The sequence below is a fragment of the Electrophorus electricus genome, chromosome 20 (genome assembly GCF_013358815.1).
Source record: "Electrophorus electricus isolate fEleEle1 chromosome 20, fEleEle1.pri, whole genome shotgun sequence".
NCBI classification, from domain to species: Eukaryota; Metazoa; Chordata; class Actinopteri; order Gymnotiformes; family Gymnotidae; genus Electrophorus; species Electrophorus electricus.
The window spans coordinates 3,462,599-3,482,388 of NC_049554.1; the positions used below are offsets into that span (position 1 = coordinate 3,462,599).

General features: G+C 40.2%; 1 protein-coding gene across 3 annotated transcripts; it reads left to right on the forward strand.

Moving 5' to 3' along the window:
- Positions 1-885: 885 nt before the first annotated feature.
- Positions 886-19,021, forward strand: inavab (innate immunity activator b). Of its 3 annotated transcripts, XM_027012425.2 has the most exons (11): positions 886-903; positions 1,187-1,260; positions 11,582-11,696; positions 12,584-12,717; positions 13,702-13,824; positions 14,166-14,394; positions 14,518-14,571; positions 14,730-15,027; positions 15,339-15,494; positions 15,606-16,338; positions 18,615-19,021. In XM_027012425.2, the coding sequence occupies exons 3-11, from the start codon at positions 11,642-11,644 to the stop codon at positions 18,705-18,707; spliced, it is 1,875 nt and encodes a 624-aa protein (XP_026868226.2). In that variant the 5' UTR covers positions 886-903; positions 1,187-1,260; positions 11,582-11,641; the 3' UTR covers positions 18,708-19,021. The 3 variants fall into 3 exon arrangements, with proteins under 3 accessions (XP_026868226.2, XP_026868225.2, XP_035376168.1); XM_027012424.2 differs by lacking the exons at positions 886-903; positions 1,187-1,260 and adding an exon at positions 4,634-4,722; XM_035520275.1 differs by lacking the exons at positions 886-903; positions 1,187-1,260 and having other exon boundaries at positions 11,338-11,696.
- The last annotated feature ends 769 nt before the right edge of the window (positions 19,022-19,790 follow it).

A 19,790-nucleotide genomic window follows, 5' to 3' on the forward strand; every position in this document is an offset into this window, starting at 1 on the left:
ATTATTGCAAGATTTGAATAAAAATTCAAAGTCAGAAATCAGTGAAGTTTCGAACGTGGATTTCTCAAGGAATAAAGCACCACTAGATCGTCCTTACGGCCAGACACACCCCATTAAAGAACTGATGGTTGTTCAAATGAGCATGGAAGCTAAAGGAAACCAAAGTAAATATTTGTGGTGGAGGGGGTTGGGCCCACTTATTTCTGTCGCCTAGGACCATAAAATCATTAACTCCTCCCCTGTGTATAGCTTTTCACACATCAAACTTGTAAATGGGGTATTAAGATATTCTGAATCAGAACTGACATGAACGCTATCCTTAGAAAATTACTTTTCATTTACATCTAAATACTGAAATCACCAATAACTATTGGCAACAGGTAAAAAGAGATTAGGTAACAATTAATACAATTTATGTTAGAAATCAGAATGTCCTTGAGTCCTATATATAGCAACCTGTAAACTGAAACAGCAGTTCAAAAGACACTTTTGCCATTTTTCTCCAATTTCTCACATCATAAATAGTAGCAACACACTTGCCCCGCCCATGTCATAGTCATATATTAATGGATAGCAGTAGTGCAAATGTCAAAGAAGATTGTTGTGATGATCCTATCAAATCATAACCATAGGAGGCCAATACTGTTTAACAGTACTTGGTAGTGCAACGAGAAAGAGCAGTGGTCATAAAGTGAATAAGGTACAATGTGCAGTGTTAATGGGCAATATTGCAACCCTCACTGTGTTGGCAATGGTAGCAGTGGGGGGAAGGTGCAATAGGTATAAATCATTCACAAACCTGGCAGCTGGCGGATAAAAATAGTTTTTTAGCCCCATTGTTCTGGACTTCAGACTCCTGTACCAACTGCCTGACGGGAGGAGTGTGAAGAGGCTGTATTGGGGGTGTGTATGTTATAGGCTTTTCTGAAGACCGTGGACCAATATATGTCCTGCAGCAACAGGAAGACTGTTCCTGAGATGGATTGCACAGTTTTGATCACACTCTGAAGAGCCCTCCATTCCTGAGTAGTGTAGCTCCCATACTGTACTGTGATGGAGCTGATGAGAGAACACTTTCTATCATACTACTATAGAAGTTTCAGCTGGTATTTCCTCAGCTTCTCCAGAAAGTAAAATAACATTGGGGTTTCTTTATGATGTTTTGTCTCTTGTTGGTGCATCTGAGTTCCTCACTGATGTGAGCTCCAAGGAATTTGAAAGAGTCCACTATATCCACATCTGTCTCATCTATCTGAAGTGGTGAGTGCTGTTGCTTCCCCCTCTTCCTTTGGTCAGCAATCATCTCCTGGGTCTAATCTGCATTCAGGGATAGACTGTTGTCTTGACACAATGATACCTGGTCTACCACCTCCTTCCTGTATGTTGTTTCATTTCCCCCACCTGCTGTGTGAAGGCTGTGGGGATGGCAGTGCTGACAGCATCTTCAGTGGACCGGTTGTGATGGTATGCAAATTGGAGGAGGTCTAAAGTGCTAGGTATGCTCCCCTGGATGTGAGTCATATGTATCCTCATGAACCAGTTCATCACAATTCAGCAAAAGCAAAAGGCAAGATGCAAATGCAAGAGCATTACAACAAATACAACAAAGAAAATGATAAAAAAAAAAAAAAGAAAGGGCGAAAGTAAACCGAACAGAACAGCTTAACACAGAAAAGCACACATGAGCATGACACATGAAACTGAGCAAATGTACAACCTACAATAACCAACAAAAAAGCTAACAAAACACAGATTTTAAATACATGAATGGATTACTAGACAATGAGGGACAATTGGGTACAATTAAGGTAGGGGAAACAGAAACAAGTAGCAGAACACGAATAAAACCAAAACAAAGAACACATGGCTAGGCATCACCTTGGGAACTGCAACAACAGGGGACAGGCAATCATGACAGCAGGTCATCGTGTTTTTCTTCAGCAGGGCCACATTGATTGTATTTAGCAGTTCTACTTAATGGAAGAGCTTGCTTGAAGAGTTATCTGTATGCCAGATATAGGAACACGGAGATGTGGTCAAACTCTGTGATGTGTGACTGGGGTATAAGCCTTGTAGGCACCCCTTGTGTTGTGTGTGTGTAGATTTGGTTTCATATCTTTCTCTCCCTCATTGGAAAGTTCATGTGTTGATAGTACTTGGTAAGGACAGTCCGCAGGTTGCAGTAGTTGAAATTGCTGCCAAATGAATGGAGTCTGAATGGGGTCTCCAAGTGACTGTGGTCCTAATGTGACTCATGACTAGTCACTTGAAGCACTTGATGATAATTGGTGTAAGTGCTATGGGAAGTAATTTAAGATGGATACTGCAGACTTCTGGTATTATGATGGTAGTCTTGGAGCACCGTTGGACAGCTGCTAGGCTCACAGAGATGTTGAAGATGTTCATTGGATGTCAGATAGCTGACCCATGCAATCTATGAGCAGTCATCCAGGTACGTTAGCGGGTCCCATAGTTTCGCTAAGGCTTGACTCTGGAGAGTTTCACATGCTCATGCTCTAAGGCCAAGCAGTGTGCCTGGTGGTTTGTAAGGGGTTGGATTTCCTGGCTGGAACAGTATTTAGTACTTTAAATCATGCATAGAAGAGTTGAGTGGGTCTGGGAGAGGGGGATATGTGTCAGTGATGGCAGCATGTGGTGGAGTCTTGAAGCCCACAATGGTCTGGATACCTTGCCATATGCAGTGCACATGTCTGGAGTCATTGAATCTGCCTGAGATTTTTTATGCATGGTTGCATTTTGCCAGGTTGATGCCGCAGGACAAGTTGGTCCTGAGCACTGCTGCATCTCCTGCTCTAGATGCAGTGTCCTGGATTTTCTGTGAAGCCCAGAATACTAGAATACTTCTCCATGGATTTCACCTAGGACCTAAACACCTACCCCCTGGACAAGAAGGCATGCCACCATCATTAAACTACCAGACACAGTATCAGGATTATCAGATTGAGCTGCACATGTGCATAAAGTGGTATATAGTTTAATAAAGAAACATGCAACGGTACAAAGTTTCCATTTCAACAGCAAACCAGAGAACATGCAAAAGTAAATAAAACAGAGAATCAAGCAAACCAACATACAGAACCAGATGAGCTAAAAGCAGAAAGACAGGAGTCATAACAGACAGAAACTGTAGAGACAGCAATATAGCAAAAAGCCCAGTCTTAAAACTACAGAGGAACACCTTCAAAACATCATGAACAAACAGAGGCGTATATACAGTGAGTAATGGGTTAATTAGAAACAGGTGATAGTGATCAGTAGACCAGGAAACTGGGTCAGGTGGTGGAGACAGATGATGTGGTTTGGACAGGGAGCCCAGATCAGTGTGCAGACACAAAAGGCAAGCTTGTATTTTAAAGGTGCAATGCATCATGTTCTTTGGCTTATACATGTATTTATAAATATTAATATATACTTAAGTAAATGTGTATAAATTTATGTTCTGTAAACTTATAGACTGTGCATTGTTCCACTGTCAGTGACATGCAGCTGGGTAGCATGCAGATCTCTCACATATGATCGATCATAAATGGACTTGCATCAAAGATGGTATATTATTACAGTGCCACATTTACAGTAAATAAGCTCATGCCAGTGGTTTGTCTGTGGTGTTGGTGTGCCTATGTGGCTGGAACACCTGAATTCAATAATTAGAACACCATTCTTTGGCCAATGTAAAAACGTCTTTCCCTCGTCCTGTGTTGTTTCAGCATACGTTAGAGTAGCAACGCGCATCACACTTTACAGTATTCTTCTGACATCTAGTGTTACTTTATTTCAAAAACAATATCGCTATAAACCAAAGTAATTATACTGTATCGTGTTGGACACACTTTGAGGCAAGATTTTAGCATTTTTCCCAAAGGCCTGTATAACTCTTCATTGGTCATTGATTCATAATCTAAATGTGAGTCGAAATTTGTGTATTTTTATTTTTGTTAAACAGAAAACGCCACGAGAATTGTACCTGAGTCTACATGGAAGGAATAAGCTCAACTTTTTTGTGTGTGTATGACGGATTCTTCTCAGATGGATCTGTTTAACAAACACGGTCGTTTTAAACAGAACTTTTCTCATGGTAATCCCTTTCCTCTTAAAGGTGGGGGCGCCTGCCCTGAGAGGCTGCTCAACGGGGTGATCACAAGTGAAATGCATCCCAAAAAAAAAACGTTTTTTTGATTGACCGAACAACTACGTTTATCTGTTAAAAATTCAGCAATGTGCAGAATGCGGTTACAAAAAATACATAAAAAGTTATTTTTGCCCAGCCTGTACGCTGTTACTAAGAAAGGGAGGGTACTTGAAGGTGGAGAAAGTTTTAGCTAGCAGTAAGGGAAATACCATGTTAGAGCACAGGGGAGGGACATGTATTGCGGCTATTGAAATGTATTTAATAACCAGAAAAATAATAAAAATTTCTAATTTGTAAATACAGTTGTAAAGATTTTCAGTGTAATACTGTCTCTCAGTTAAGAACACTAAACTGTGTGAGACAGACTGCTAAGAAAGGAAAAGCACCGTCCATGCAGTTGCATAGTCTACCTATAGATTGTAGAGTGGTATGATCCCTTTTTAGACTCCTGCTTACAACAATTCGGAATGCGGTGGTCTAGAAAACGTGGATGAAATAATACGACATGGTGACGGGTGAAACCTCTTTTAAGTGCAATATATTATAGCCTACGTTTGTTATGAGGGCACTGGGTAAGTCCATTTTTTGGCAGTATGAGTTATAGAAATGAACGCAAGATAACTGATAGTTGCACTTCAATGCTTTGAAACAAATGAAATATAAAGTATTCGTAAATCATGGCTGAGAACTGCTGAGTTTCTTTTTCTTACGGCTTAAAGATCTTCGAAATTAATTGCAGGGTTAGACTGTTCTTTCCTATAATAAGTAATATAATGCATAAAAAGTGTAGTGTGGGTATGCCTTGTTACTTTTATAAAATAAATCATATTTAAAATTAATACTAATAAACTAGCTGTTTCGTTCACGAATCACAAAGCAGTTGCTTTTAAAATACGCTTTTTCCTCGGTTCACTCGGAAGCTTTTTTTTTTTTTTTTTTTTTAAGAAATGACTCGGAATTATTAATTTTATACATTGCAGTAAACTTTATGATGTAGCTACATTACTTTGTGGACAGAAGAGGCAACTGTTCATATCTCAGAGACTTGGCTTTGCAAAACTAATCTGTTTGAGTCTTCAGTAGTCTTACACAATTTAAGTTCAAACGTGAATGTTAGGCAGTCGTGAGTTAAGCAGAATTCCTTTGTCTTGTACCGTTGCAGGTATTTATGCAAAGTAGAAATGTCGATGAAACGTTGTAGTCAACAAAAAATATTCACTGCGTAACAGACATGCTTGGTTGGTTGAATACAGTTGCATATTACTGTAGTATTATACATGGTAAAGTACTGTAGTAGTCTGCATGGTAATGCTAAACTAAACCAAACCTTGTGTTGTCCTGGGTCGTCTCGGTTCAAATCACACCCATTACTCCCCCGTGTGAAGATTGTGTGTAGTTTTACATATCATTAATTCAACAGAGGGAGGACTCTTAGTAATTTCCTGCGTACAAGGCTGTACTTATCAGGCCTAATTTCTAATTTAATTTTTTTATTTGGTCAGAGGGAGGTCTCACAAACACTACACAATTATGTTTTTCTCATACTGTGAAAAAGAAATCTCATTCATCTCATTCAATTTTTGTCTTCCATGCACAGTATTGTGTTCCTTGTGTAATTCTTTAGAAGCTGGTGAGTAATTGGGGGGGCACTCTGAGTGACTGGGTATGTGATGGAGGAAAGATTGGAGTGGTCAGACAAGTGGATGTGAATGGCTGTGGAATCCAGGGCTTTGCTGGGCTGTAGCCGGGGTCAGGCCACAGAAGAGCCAAACAGCATGCGTGTATTGTGAATTGCTGACAGCTTGGCTGAACACCCTCATTATCACCTCTGGATGTTGCCTGCCACAATTACAGGCACTGCTGTGATGTTTCAGTCTCAGCTGCTGGTTTTCTGACACACTCAGTCCAATTAGACCCTTCTATGTGAAAATCACAGTAACTTTGAGTAATTATTTTTATAACATGTTAAGCCCTCATTTTATACATAAATATTTATTAATCAGTCCAGCACACCATATGCCACTACACCATTCACACACTTTTAGACATGGAAAGTATATTATTTTACATGTGTTAAGCTTGCTTACAAGGTTGGCTTAGTTTGACTGGACAAAATATTAAAAAGCCCTATAAGAAGGAGTCCTATATGAAGGACTGTCATGTGTATTTGTGGTTGTAATTCCTTTTCTCTGAATAGTCAAAAGTTAACAAAACATTTCAAATCTAAACACAGTGCTTGTCTTTCTGCATGGCCGTTGGTACCTATTCTGCAGCCTAACACTGTCAGACTGCATATTGTAGACCTTGTGAAGAATATGAAGAAACATTTTGTAGTTTGTTGGGTTGACCTGTAAAGAAAAATGTTTTGGATACTGATAAAACCCTTTATTACATGATCTTTTGGCCCTACAGAGGAACAGTTTATTTAATATGCATTAAAATAATTTAATCACAAAAGGACAGTGTGCAAAAGCATAACTTGTATTACAGTGAATAGCACAGAATGACCATGATATTAGAACTGTAACCATAATGCTTTAAACTAGTGGCTTTGATAGGAACACTGGACTTCCATTTAGGTTAAAAAGGAAACATGAATGTCCTCATTTTGATGAATGCATGCCCAAACATGTTGCAATCACATTATTTGAATTCAGTTTGATGTAGACAGTTCTTACTCTGGTGTTTTTCATAGTGTTCCTTAGTTATGAATGTAGTTTTATATTATCCCAAGTACCAGATCATTCATCAGCACCCACACGTTGGTTTATACTTTTACTGGAGCAAGTGTTTGTCCCAAACAAAAAAAAAAGCTTGTGCTGGTGTGTGTGTGTGTGTGTGTGTGTGTGGGGGGGGTACATAGGAGGGTGCTACCACTTGGATTTGTTTTATTTGTCTTCAGTCTTTGGTGAACCTCAGTGAAGGGAGTCTTTGAGTCTTACCCCAGTGATAATGAATATGCAGACTGAGAGCATGTGAGATGAGTTCACAGCTACAGTGGTGAGGGTGGTATGAAAGCCAGAGGAGAAACATCAGTCACTCTCAGTGCGGTGCTGCATTTACAACCCCCCTAGTGTGAAACCCAACAGTTTCACTTGTACCAAACATCGGGGTGGGGTACTTTGGGCCCTGAAATACTCCTTCCTCCTCCTAATTAAAAAAAAAAAAAAAAAATTACCAACCAGGGCAGAATATTGCTCTAGGCATCTCTTATGGTGTTGTTAAGTTTAAGTAGGAAACCATGGATTTATAAGTCACCACCCCTGAGTGATGTGGTGAAGTACCATGCTGCTTCCTTGGAGCTGAAATGTGTTTTTGATGTTTCAGTAGTGTACATCATGATGTTGCGGTTGATGTTGAGAAATGTTGATTTAACAGTAAATTTTAAAACAATGGAATTCAAATGTGTCCTAATGGATTGAAATGACAGCATTCCCTTTCTCATCACCTTTATGCAAAAGTAGTTGTTCATTCTTTTATTTTAATTTCTGTTTTATGAGTATTCATTCTACAATATTACTGTAGGTAGATTAAGGTTCTAGTTAATCCAGTCCATGTTTCACGTTGATTATTCTTATGTAAATCTAGCCTGCGGTCCCTCCTACTGGAAAGTCAAAGACAGCCGTGGTTCACTGCCAACCTCTGTGCGCTTCAGCTCCCTTTCTGAATGAACAGAGATCTCCTGAATCACATGCCTTCACTGGCTCCCATGCACGCTAAGCCTGCACACTGCAGTGGCAGGAAGAAAATAAATTATCAGCAGGTCTCTGCACAATAATTGGCCTGATGTGTAGCTAGACAACCCATAAAGTCATCTAACTGTAATACTATTGAAATCCTATGGAGGTAGCACTAACCAAACGAATATATTTCTGCTTCCTAACAGTGTTATTAGATCTGGTGTTACCTTGTTGCAGATACCTGACACAGACTCGATCATGACACTGTTCAGAATATTAAGGCACAGAAAAAGTGTAATCTATTTCTATGGCCTCAAACCAGCATCTAATGTTCCTGTAGGTTTTGCAAAGAAGTGTAGGCTGGTCCACATAAACATTTGAATACTTTTTACTTCATATCATTCTCAGTCTGCCCTGTTTATTCTGGAACCTTAAGGGTTGAGTGTGATGTGTGTAATATGAAAATCTGCTAAGACATTTCAAACATGGCTAAGCTGGGGTTGAAATACCTTTGTCTGCATCTAAAGTAGCAGACACAGGTCTATTGTATCCTTGTGCTGGAAATTCCCCTGGGTATTTTTTTTTTTTGCTGACTTCTATATATGATGAACAAATTTTAGTTACTTCCTAGAAAAAGAGACTTGTGGTTAAATTTGGTGCATTTAGTGTGTGTGGAACCTTAACTATGCCAGCATAAATGGCAAAGTTATTTCTGAAAAACCTATGTGCATTCTACTCTTATGTGAGTATAAGGTCATGTAAGATGGTTTCTGCATGCATTTTTAGATACTGCATTCATTACATGGTTGAGAGATTTTGGGAATTTCTCCCACCTGCATCGGTTCACTAATCTGGCGTACACCGTTTCTCATTCGGCATCTCGATAAGACATTGGCTTTGCCTTGCTCAGTGTAACAGACATTTGCTTCCTTCCTTGGAACTTCTCTTCTGCTTTGTTTCTGCCTCTCCAAAAGGTAATATCAGCTAAAGCCATTTGAAATGTATAAGTTTGGAGGCTGTTAGTGAAATCTGACACTAGCTGCAGTGCAAAGTTCTTCACATTCTGATGTGACTTAGGTGCTTCATATAAACTGATGTTCTTGGAGAGCCAGTATGAGGGTAAAGACCCTGTATGCATGGGGGAAGTATATGCAGCGTCTGCCACAGCATTCTGGAGGAATTCCTCACATTTGTAAGTAGGTATACTTGATATACTTTTTAAAAGGAGTGGGTGTCAAGTGGGGTATAGTATTGTATCCAATTTTATTGTTGCATCCAGTATCTTTTATATATAAATATGGTAGCTTCTTTTTTTTTAAAATAATCAAAATAACCCCATAGAGAAATATGCTAAATGCAAAAGCTACTAATATGCTATGGATATTTTTTCATATACTAAATTTAGACACAGGAACATGTTAGGAGAGATGCAGTGATAGATACAGTAGTGTAGACTGTAGACTGTCTGGCCGCCGGTTTTGTGTCTTTTCTGACTTTTATCTTGAGAATTATTTTACAGCCTTATGTGTTCGTTTCCATTTATGGTGTGGTTCTTGCCTCGTCTTATTATATCGGTGCGTCAAAATCTGATTAAAAAAAAACAAAAAAAAAACCAGACAAGGGGAGTCATTAGCGCCGATAGCTGCTTGTTTTATCACATTTGAGCGTTGCAGGGTGAGTCGCTCCTCTAGTGAGAGATTCACACAGGTATGCGCGCGTCACTTCCTAACCATTTATTCGTGAGAGGAGAGGAACTCCGAGGGCAGTGTACCTGTGGAGCAGTAAGCGAAGACAGAACCGTAACTTGCTGAAAGCATAAATCTTTGGAAGTAAACTGACTTCAGCGAATTTTTTTTCCTTTGAGACGCGCGTTGAACATGTAAGTAACCTTATTTCTTTTCTAATCACTGAATAATATAATATAATTCAGATTTCCAAGCTATGTTCTCTATGCATTTTCAACTAATGCTTTCGATATCGCTGTCTATGGTGAAACGTCTTATTTTGTTAGTTCGCTTGTTTTGCTTTATGTAGATTTGCTATCGGAAGATTAATATTCTGATACTTGGTGAAATCTGATACTAACTGCAACTCCAGTGCTGCTTGTTCTGCGATAGGACCGTGGCGGGTTATTTTGACTGTAAAGACATTGTTCTCCGTGTTTTTTTGGCCTGTAATTTCATATAGGTTAGAAAGTTTATGCCTTGCGTTTCAAAAGGATGAATGCCATTATGTGTTTTGGGTGTGACTGTGGTTATTTTGACTTTGAGCATGATGTAAGTTTTAATTATGGGTTTTTGATTTATAGATTTTTTGTAGTTTTCTGTGATTTACTTTTGTATTCTTGTATTCATGTTTTTGATTTATAGATTTTTTGTAGTTTTCTGTGATTTACTTTTGTATTCTTGTATTCATGTTAACTTAATTCACATTGTATGACATTTTGGAATTCTGTGGGGAAGGCCATGGAGACTGGAAGAGATTTATGATGTTTTTTCAAGGAATAAATCCATAAATATCAAAAATTAATTGAATTTGCCACGGACGCCGAATATCTAGAATTCCGAGTTCGTCTAAAGTTCATAAGAAATGGAACACAATTTTTCTGCAATTTGAAACACTCTTCAGGCTCAAGTTTAATACATATGGAAACGTCTTGGTGATTCTTTGTATTGATAAATTGAATTAAACAATCCAGTCAAAGTATTAAATGTTGTATGGTTTAAAAAGTGCTTTATCTTATAAGAATACCATCAATAATACTTTCCCCAGGAAGGGTGAAACAAGCTGTAATAAACCCCTGTACATGTGGCTTGTTGTAACTCGGGATAAGCTACTATTACATAGCTCTCTTACCTGTTAATCATTCTCTCAGCTGTTGATATCCCTGCTTACTCAAGACACAGTCATTTTGATGTGGACAGGCACGAGCAGTCCCAGAGACGGGAAGTTAAACAGACTCTACTTTTGGCCTGGGGCATATACAATGGTAGACGTCTGTCACTTTGTACTTAAGTATAGTCTCGTGTAGTGGTCTGATCTGTGGGATTGATGTGATGGCCTTCTGATGTCATACCTGAGTCATGGCTGACAGGAGATAGGGAGTCATTGGACATGTCATGGGAACCTGGAACTCTACATGGGAAAACTGGAACTCCTATGTTGACACTGTGGCATAATGTTCATGTTGATGAACATAGACCAAGGTCTTTGGATGCAGGATCTTCTCCCTTTAGTTCCCTGGACAAGAAATAACAGTTCTCATCCAAAAGGACTACTTAGCCTCATCTTAATGGAAATGGGGAATTAAGCATTTTTATTGACCTGTCCATGTTGTGTTTTTTCGAGCACTAATTTGCACTTTGCTCAATATTCCCGTATCCCTGTCTCCTTGCTATTAACGTGACCCAGAAAAGTCACCCATTTAGGAATGAGCAAATTAAAGGAAACAGTCTACCTTAGGTTATTTGAATTCTCCCTTGGTTAAACCCTGGCCTGAGCCCCTGCTGACAGTGCATGGCTGTGAGGCATAGTTAGCCTGAGATTCTGAGTGGCTCCACTAAACTATTGTTTGACTGACTTAGTCTCCTGGCATCTGTTTTGACCCCTGTGGCTCTGGGTCAGCAGACCCTGTCACGGTTGAAGGCTTAAGTAGTTCCATGGGACTGACTATACTCACTTTGGCTCAGATCACTAAAGTAGTCAGCAGGTATAAATAGTAATGCTATAGTAATTGATTTATGTTTCTCAGGGGACTATCAAGACATTGAAAACATAGTGTTTGGTCTTGAAGAGCACAAGTCTAAAAGTTATGGAAGCCAAAGAGGAAACCAGTGACACAGACAGTGGGATTATTTTACATTCAGGTAGGTTCACCTATATGTGACACTGTTAATTACATGATCATATAAATGAATATATTTAGTTTCATAACAGTTTTTTATTGTGCTTAAAACCTTTTTGGCTGGATCTTGAGATATATAACCTAGAAATGCTATTGCTGTGAAGATTGTTCTTTGCATGAAATATATATTTACCTGCAAATATATACCTGTGAAATTTATGATGGAATGTATACATATTTGTGTATTGTGTGGTGTTTTATGGGGAATTCCTAAGATAAAATCAATTTAAAATAAGGTTCTCTCAGTTTGATTCATGTGACAAATTCTATTCAAGTAAGACACAAATTCAACTGCTACATGGTGTAGAGAAAACTAGTGCTGTATCTGAATCGGAGGATGTATTTTGGGGATATAATGAAGTACTCTGCTCTCACAGTGCCCAAAGAGATAGTTGGTACCATTTTTCTTGGTATATGTAATATAGACACCCCCTGTCTGTCTCTCACAATCAATATGAGATTATCAGTCCAGGCTGAATAGGCACTTTTGTCTTTTGTGATCTTTGTGTAATTAGACTGGTAGTACATTCTTTTGTATACTCTTGTCTCTGAGTAGAGTAGACTGGTTAAATTCCTCCTTAGTTTTACTTCTGATCATAACACTATTTTTGTACATCTGCTTGTTTCCTTTAAGTACACCATAGCAGTGTGCTAGAAAAGCACACACCTGTTCAGAGAAGTAACCATCTTGAATCCAGAATTTCATCCTTAATATTCTCACATAGGCTTGCAGTGATGCATGATTGATATATACACTTTATATAGACTAATATAGAGTAAAAAGAAGGGTAAAAAGAGTGAAGGGATTTATATAAATTCTCTAAAAGTGTGCATGTATTTGTCTTATAGGCCCTGACAGTCCCAGCACTGTGATGAAGGACGTGGGTACACGCACTCGGGCTGTGAAACTGAAGCATCAGTCACTGCAGGACAGGCTAGAGCTGTGTATTCTGGAGCTGAAGAAACTCTGTATCAGAGAGGCTGTGAGTCATCTTACACACACACACACGCGGGCATCTAACTGAGATAAGTAATTACTAAACAAAATGGACTTCCACTGCAGTATCAGAAATTGTGATAGACCTTCTGGAAAGGAAAACAAGTCCACAGCTCAGCTCAGAAAAGTATGAAAAACATGTATTAAGCTTCATTTTTAGTGACCTGAATTTGGGGTAGAGTATAAACTGTTCTAAGAAAAAACGTTTCTTCTCCAGTGGATTCCGCACCACTCTGTTAGCTTTGCAGATGAGTACCGCTTCAACTGGGTCAGATCCCCACCTCTTTCCTACACCTATTTTTTACTTTGCCAAACAAAAGAAGGCGGGTTGCCTTACTGTGCCATGAGGCAGGGTTATGGCGCGCTCCTCAGAATGAGACATCGGGTCTTTCCACTTGCACACGCTTGTTAAGGTGTTCTGAAGAGAGTCTGTGAGAACACCTCACCCTTCTGTGACAAGAACTGAAGTCAGGCCCTAGCGACGATGTTTGTATTGTCTGTAGTTGAATTGGCACACCCTTGTTGTGGCTCACCAGAACTGGTGACATGTGGGTTTGTGTCTCTGTTGAAAATATTACCACAGAGAGCTTTTATTTGTTGCCTGCGTGTTTCAGATGGGATTGATCTTGGGAGGGACAGCAGGATTGCTTTAGGAGGCAGGATGAGAAAGAACAGAATCTTTTGAATAACGTAGTTGCGTAACTGTATTGGTTGAGAACATCGACTTGTCTGAACTTGCTGAATGTAGTAGTTAATACCTGAAAGTCAGGAACAGGGGTTAAAGCCACACTGACAGAAACTCATTCGTTGTTCCATCTCACACTGAACACAGTTTCAGTTATGTTTCAGCTGAGCTCTTGAGGTGTGCAGTATGAAGCCACAAGTACCAGCATGCCTAGAGATGGCCTTTTCCCACTGCCCTTCTCATTCTTCTCCATGTTTAAAACCATAAATCTTCCACTTCATGCAGGAACTGACGGGACACTTGTCCTCAGACTACCCTGTCTTGCCAGGAGAAAAGCCCCCCCTGATCCGTCGCCGTATAGGCGCTGCTTTCAAACTGGACGAGCAGAGCTTTCTTCATAGAGGAGAGGTAAAGAATTGAACCAAAAGGCCATTTCCACAATCATCTGCCACATATCTCACTGTGGTCTGTTCCCATAAACATCTAATAATCTTTAGGGTTAACCCTCTGGGGTTTAGTGTTATTCCATATTGTTGTAACTAATATATGCCTGTATGCATATATATATATATTATATATTACTTTAGTATTATGATATGTTTTTCCATTTGACTAGTGTTTGACCTCAGAGGGACTAGAAACATTACATTAGGAGGCGGAACTTCTCTTCATCTCAAACCTGTTTAATAGAAATGGGTCATACAAATATATTTGACATATGGAAATTCACTGAGGCGGTGGTCCTGTAGGACTCGGAGCTAAGCGCGGTGGAGGCTGAGCTAGCCCTGCAGCAGCAGATCTACACAGCAGCACGGCGACTGTGCCAGGAGGAGCCTCTCGGCAAAGCGGTGAAGAGGAGCAGGGTGCAACAATGCAGGCTGGAGGAACAAAAGCTCAAGGAGCTCCAGGGGGCCGTGTTCCAGCTGCGACTCCAGCGCGGCCGCTCTTCGCCACGGCCACCTCTCGTCGTACAGAAACGTGAGCGAGCTTTTCTGTCATAAAGCCTAGTATGGCTAAAACTTCACACCAGTACCAGCGATTACTGTGGAGGAGCGATTTATAGTACTTAGTTTTAATGACTGATGATGCTTGCATTTCCAGATCAGGGAGCCTCAGATGACAGTTCGCTGTCCGATTCGGCAGTGATGGATGAAGGTAAATGTAGAGCAAGATGTAGCCCCTTTACGCATGTAGCCCCTTTAAGCAAGGATGTATATTTGTATCTCTAACAGTGATGTCTGTAAGTATTGTCTGTATTGATGTAAGTAAGTGATGTCTGAATTGACGTATAATTTCTTTGGGGATTCTTGTAGAGGAGCTGACAAGCCAGTCATCTCAGGTCTCATCAGAGCCCCCTCCAGTTGGAGACCCTTGTTCTGTGCCCCTGGGTCCTCCCCATCGCCCTCTCACCCCCACTGGCCCCTTCCTTCTCCCTCCTGAGCCAAACCCCCACCAGACACCCCCTGTCCCCCTCAAGGCCTTACATGCCTGCCCCAGCCCCATACCGGAGCATGACCCTGCCCCCATTCAGAACTCCCCATGGAAGGAGTCCAGCCTGGATAAGCCTTACGAGAAACAGAAGAAGTCTCACTCCAGTAGCACCAAGTCCAGGTACGCTGACATTCTGACCCCAAACAGGAGATTTGTTAATGGACTTTTTGCAGTTTGAGTTTGTAAACAATTTTCAAACTGCAGAGACTTTGGAAATATGACCTTTCCAACTGACTTTTGCCTCAAGCGTTCATTAAGACAGACACAGTAATTTCTTAGGTGTGTATGGCTACACCTCCACTTTACTTATGGCCTTGTTTAAAAAAAAAAAAGTCTTTCTAAAGTTTACCATACTGCAACAAACTGTCAGTCTGAAAAAAAAATTGATAGCACTGAATCACTATAATTGACAGCAATTCTTTATCTGGCAGTCCTGCTGTTACTCCTACATTACCTTCACTGGAAGCTTGCTTTGAAGTGGCAGGCCTAACATTGCAAATACCTACACATGCCTCACTGAGACACAGCCAATCCAGCAGCGCCCCATCTACGCCAGACCTGCATCTGCACAGAGGACAATCTCTCAGGTAAGCAGCCATCTTGGAGCACACAAACCACTCATTCTCTTTCTTTTTCATGCACTCTGTGTTTTGTTGTTGTTGTTTTTTTCATGGTTGCTAATGTTTGTACTCTGACAGAATTCCAAACAGTGAGATGGCACGCAACGTAGAACAGGACAGAGGACGGCCACAGCGGTCCAGGAGGAGACTCACTGATGTCAATCTGATGTCACCAGACTACTCCTCTATGAGATTAGCCATGGGAAACCCACTGTACAGCTCCAGCTGTGAGGACAGCAGTTCTGAGCACTCCTCAACTCCTTCTCATGTCAGCTCACCTTGTCTCGAGTACCCAACGGTGCTGCAGATTCCATGCCAAGACCACTACAGATATCACTACAGCAGCCACACTGACAGTCACATGCCTCAGTCCTATGTGCCTCTCAGTTACTACAAGAATTCTTCACCTCAGTTGTCCCCTAGCATCTACACATATGTGGATGAGGGCAGGGGCAATGAGGTGGACATGGATAGGATGTACATCAGGCACCAGCTTCCCCCTTCTTGCAACAATACACACTACGAGTACTGGTACGACGAGGCTCCACCACACCAGCAGCTCTGCAGGCTGATACCCCCTCACGTCAAGGTGTCCCGGACCCCATCGCTCAGAGAGTACCCCCACCACCCCAACAAGGGCCTACCCCGCCAGGTGGTGTCTGAGGAGCTTAAGTCTTGGCACCAACGCAGCCAGTTACGGACACCAAGGCCACATTCCCTGGACAGGCACCGGCAGGGTGCCATGCGCTTTCGGAACACGCCTGGACGCGAGTCACCACTTTCACAGCAGCACAGCTTCCAGGAACAGCAGGTGAAGTATATTTTCTGACCGTATACTGATGGGGCAGAAACAAATTCATCTACTCTCTTGTATCCAGAGGCACCAACGTCAAAGGCACCAACAGCAAACACCCCATGTGGATCATGCAGCTAGCTGAGGGCTTTATGAAACACAATAGCATGAGTTCACCTTACCATCATGTTTCAGTCTGTGGGAGAAGAGTCATTTGCAGCACAGATAGGGAATCAGGCACTGCCTAGGCCTGTCTATAGAGTCACGGAAGCTTCCAGAGAAACTCCAGAGGTTTAATAACACTGTTGTATCATATACTGGAATTAGGTGTGGCACACAGGTAAAGAGTGCTTCACTGGATATGAAGAGCTCTTGAAGAGACTTAAAGAACTATATAAATAATTAAAGTATTTGCCATAACTGGATTAACACACATGTACAATATGTACTTTAAGGTTAATATATATTAACTAAAAGGCCTTTTTATTAACACACATTTTGTGGTAAAAGACATTCAAGGTTTGTTATTTTAGTAGTTTACAGTGGCTAAAATACATGTGAACCTGATATGTTGGTGAGCATTCCTTTGGCTCAAGGACAAAAGCTTAAACTGAATGAAGGAAAACTGATTGTGGCCCTGCCCGGTGGTTCCACTATAAATCCTGAAGTGGCTAGATAAGGTGATTGGCCAGCATTTTACATACTTCCTTTCCAGGTTATGGAAACCTCTGGAAGCATCAATTTATGCTCCTGGAGGATGGCTGGCATGTTCCTGATGCTGAAACTGATATTAATTATATGGACATTGTTCTGTGACCTTTTTATTGCTCTTGTGGAACAATCAGTTTGATATAACATTGTTGGGTTTTAAATCACAAGCTCTACTTAGGGTGTTGATGTATTATTTTTAAGGATCAAAAATGTTCCTCACTACTAACAATTGTAGTGTTAATAGCTGTGTAACACACTGACACTCATCAGTATGAGCTCAGAATGGGCAGAACAATATGACTTGGTATTCATACCAAGCGAAAGTGAAGCAATCCCCTTAAAGATGGAAATGTGCAATTGGAAACCAAAAGAATGTGTACCACATGCCCCAGCAAGCTGACTTCATAAAAAAGAAAATTCCTACAAATTAATTCGGCTGTGAAAGCGAATGTTTTGCTTAGGGAAAAGGGAAACCAAAATAAAGAAAAGAAGGTGTGAAAGTAGACACTTTCACTCTTTCCAAAATGAAACTGTAGCTACCTATATCTAAATTAACTTTCACAATGAAAATATAATGCTTGTACATTGTAGCTCAGATTGAAGCCATAATTTGAGTGTAATTGAGTCAGTGTTCATTAGTCTTCAAGGATGTGTGTTCATATGCGTTCCTTTGGCTGTTTGGGGGCTCTTTCTGATGTATAAGACCTTGATATTCTCTTGAGTCCAGTCAGAAGACAGGATGTGGGAACACTGATTCTGCTTGACTCACACAGTTGCTACATTCCAGTATCAGGTTTCAGCCATTGCTAATGATTTACACGGTCAAGTATTTCAACACTGGAGCAGCTGAGATAGTTTTAAATACATTATTTTTCCAAATATCAAAGTGATGTACTTTTTCTTGCTTAAATCACCTTTTTACATATTTATAAACTGGCCAAAAGGCTCATGGTAGCCCACTAATCAGTGAATTCACTGTATTTAATAATCCGCAGTTGATTTCAGCACTTGGATGTGTTTGTTACACATAAATGTTCTCAGCAGTGTCCATATGGTATTAAGAAAATAGACAAAATAAAAAACAATAAAGGACAAACTTTTTTCAGTTCAGTAGATGTGATGTGCCATCAGATTTTCAAATGTTTGTTTTTGGTTTCCAGAAAGACAAGCTGTACATTTCATCAATACTTCTATCTGCTATTTGATCTGCCTAAACAGATTTTAATGTTTTTTGGGTGTGTTACCTATGGTGGACTAAAGCAATCACTGAGCAAGGATTATTATTTGAAGGATTCAGTCGAGTCTCTTAAAGCTGACCTGTTATACATAGGGCTTAATGTGAGCCACTCCTTCAGTCAACAACACTGAGTCAGTGAGTTTCAGTGCTGATAGAGATTTACCCCATATATACATTCACTCTGTCTTACCAGCGAGTGCTGATAAAAGTCCTTCAGTGCTGTAATTCAAGGAAAATATGACTTGTTGGGGGGGCATTTAATATAAAAAGTTTTTGCTGTATTGTATATATTTATCTGTCTGTCTCTCTGTCTGTCTGTCTGTCTGTCTGTCTATTCCCACTCCAGCTACCCCAAAGACGGATCGTCCAGAGGTCTGCAGACGGAACACCAATCAAATGGTATGAAGAAGATGACAAAGAGATTGTCAGCCAGGTGTAGAAAAAGGACTTCTGGAAAGAAACATAGAAAACACACACACACACACATACACACACACACACACACACACACACACACACACACACACACACCTCAGTGACAAGAGACCTATTTATGTTTTAATTTATTGAACTACTAGATGAAAGTGATTTAGCCATAGTTATGTCTATAGCTGGACTAACCTTGATCAAATGCCTTTTAACGTTATAAGACACTATATGTTTCATAACTGATCTACTCTGAAAGACAATGTCGCTAATAAAATAGATTTTTATATGTCTACATTTTGTACAATAAAAAAGGTTTATATGCTGTTTTCCTTTACAAGACTGTTGCTACTGACAAAATTAAAAGGTGTCTGTTGATTTCGTCCTGCACAACTCTGTTAGAAAACACCATGCAAGTGAAGTAATCAATTTAATGTTTAAAATATATATTCTTTTTGGTTTATAGATTTATACTGGTGTAGATTTCTGTGGGAGTTTATTTTCTGGGATAAAAAAACGTTTAAATCATCTAATTTAAATCGCCTTGATTTCCGACAATAGTGTATACGTTTTAATAACGCATAACAAGCTGATTTTATAATACACTTCAAAATACTGCACACTTTAAAATTTCGGGAAGCTAAACGTAAATGTAAAATGCATATTTTCTTGTTTTAAGCTCAGTTCGTTATCATGCGTTAATGGTAGTTAACTAAAGCGTAATTTACATGCAACAACTCTCAGATAAACACTGCGTTGATGAGACGGTTTGTGAGGGGGCCGCCCACTTTGATTCCCTCCCAGCACAGCGAAAAATGACTCAAACGCCAGGGGGCGCCCACGAGAGCGTCCTCGAGGAATGGAGGTGAATGGAGATAAATGGCTAAAAACGAAAAATTAAAATTGTTTCTAACCAGTTGACCAGGATCTTGCCTTATATCTGGAGACTTGTGTATTGCACTAAATTATCAAATGTAATTAGCTTACCTTACCTTATGGTTTTTTTTTCTACAGCAAACGGGTTTTGGCCAAGTAGGACGCTAGCTGTAGTCTGACTGCTCAAACGCCGGTTTTTCGTTTCTAGCCCTTTATGCAG

Coding starts and splice junctions, on each gene's coding strand:
- inavab (XM_027012425.2), top strand. CDS start 11,642: ATGGAAGCCAAAGAGGAAACCAGTGACACAGACAGTGGGATTATTTTA. Junction 14,395..14,517: donor ACCTCTCGTCGTACAGAAAC/GTGAGCGAGCTT, acceptor TTGCATTTCCAG/ATCAGGGAGCCTCAGATGAC. Junction 15,028..15,338: donor TCCAGTAGCACCAAGTCCAG/GTACGCTGACAT, acceptor TTTATCTGGCAG/TCCTGCTGTTACTCCTACAT.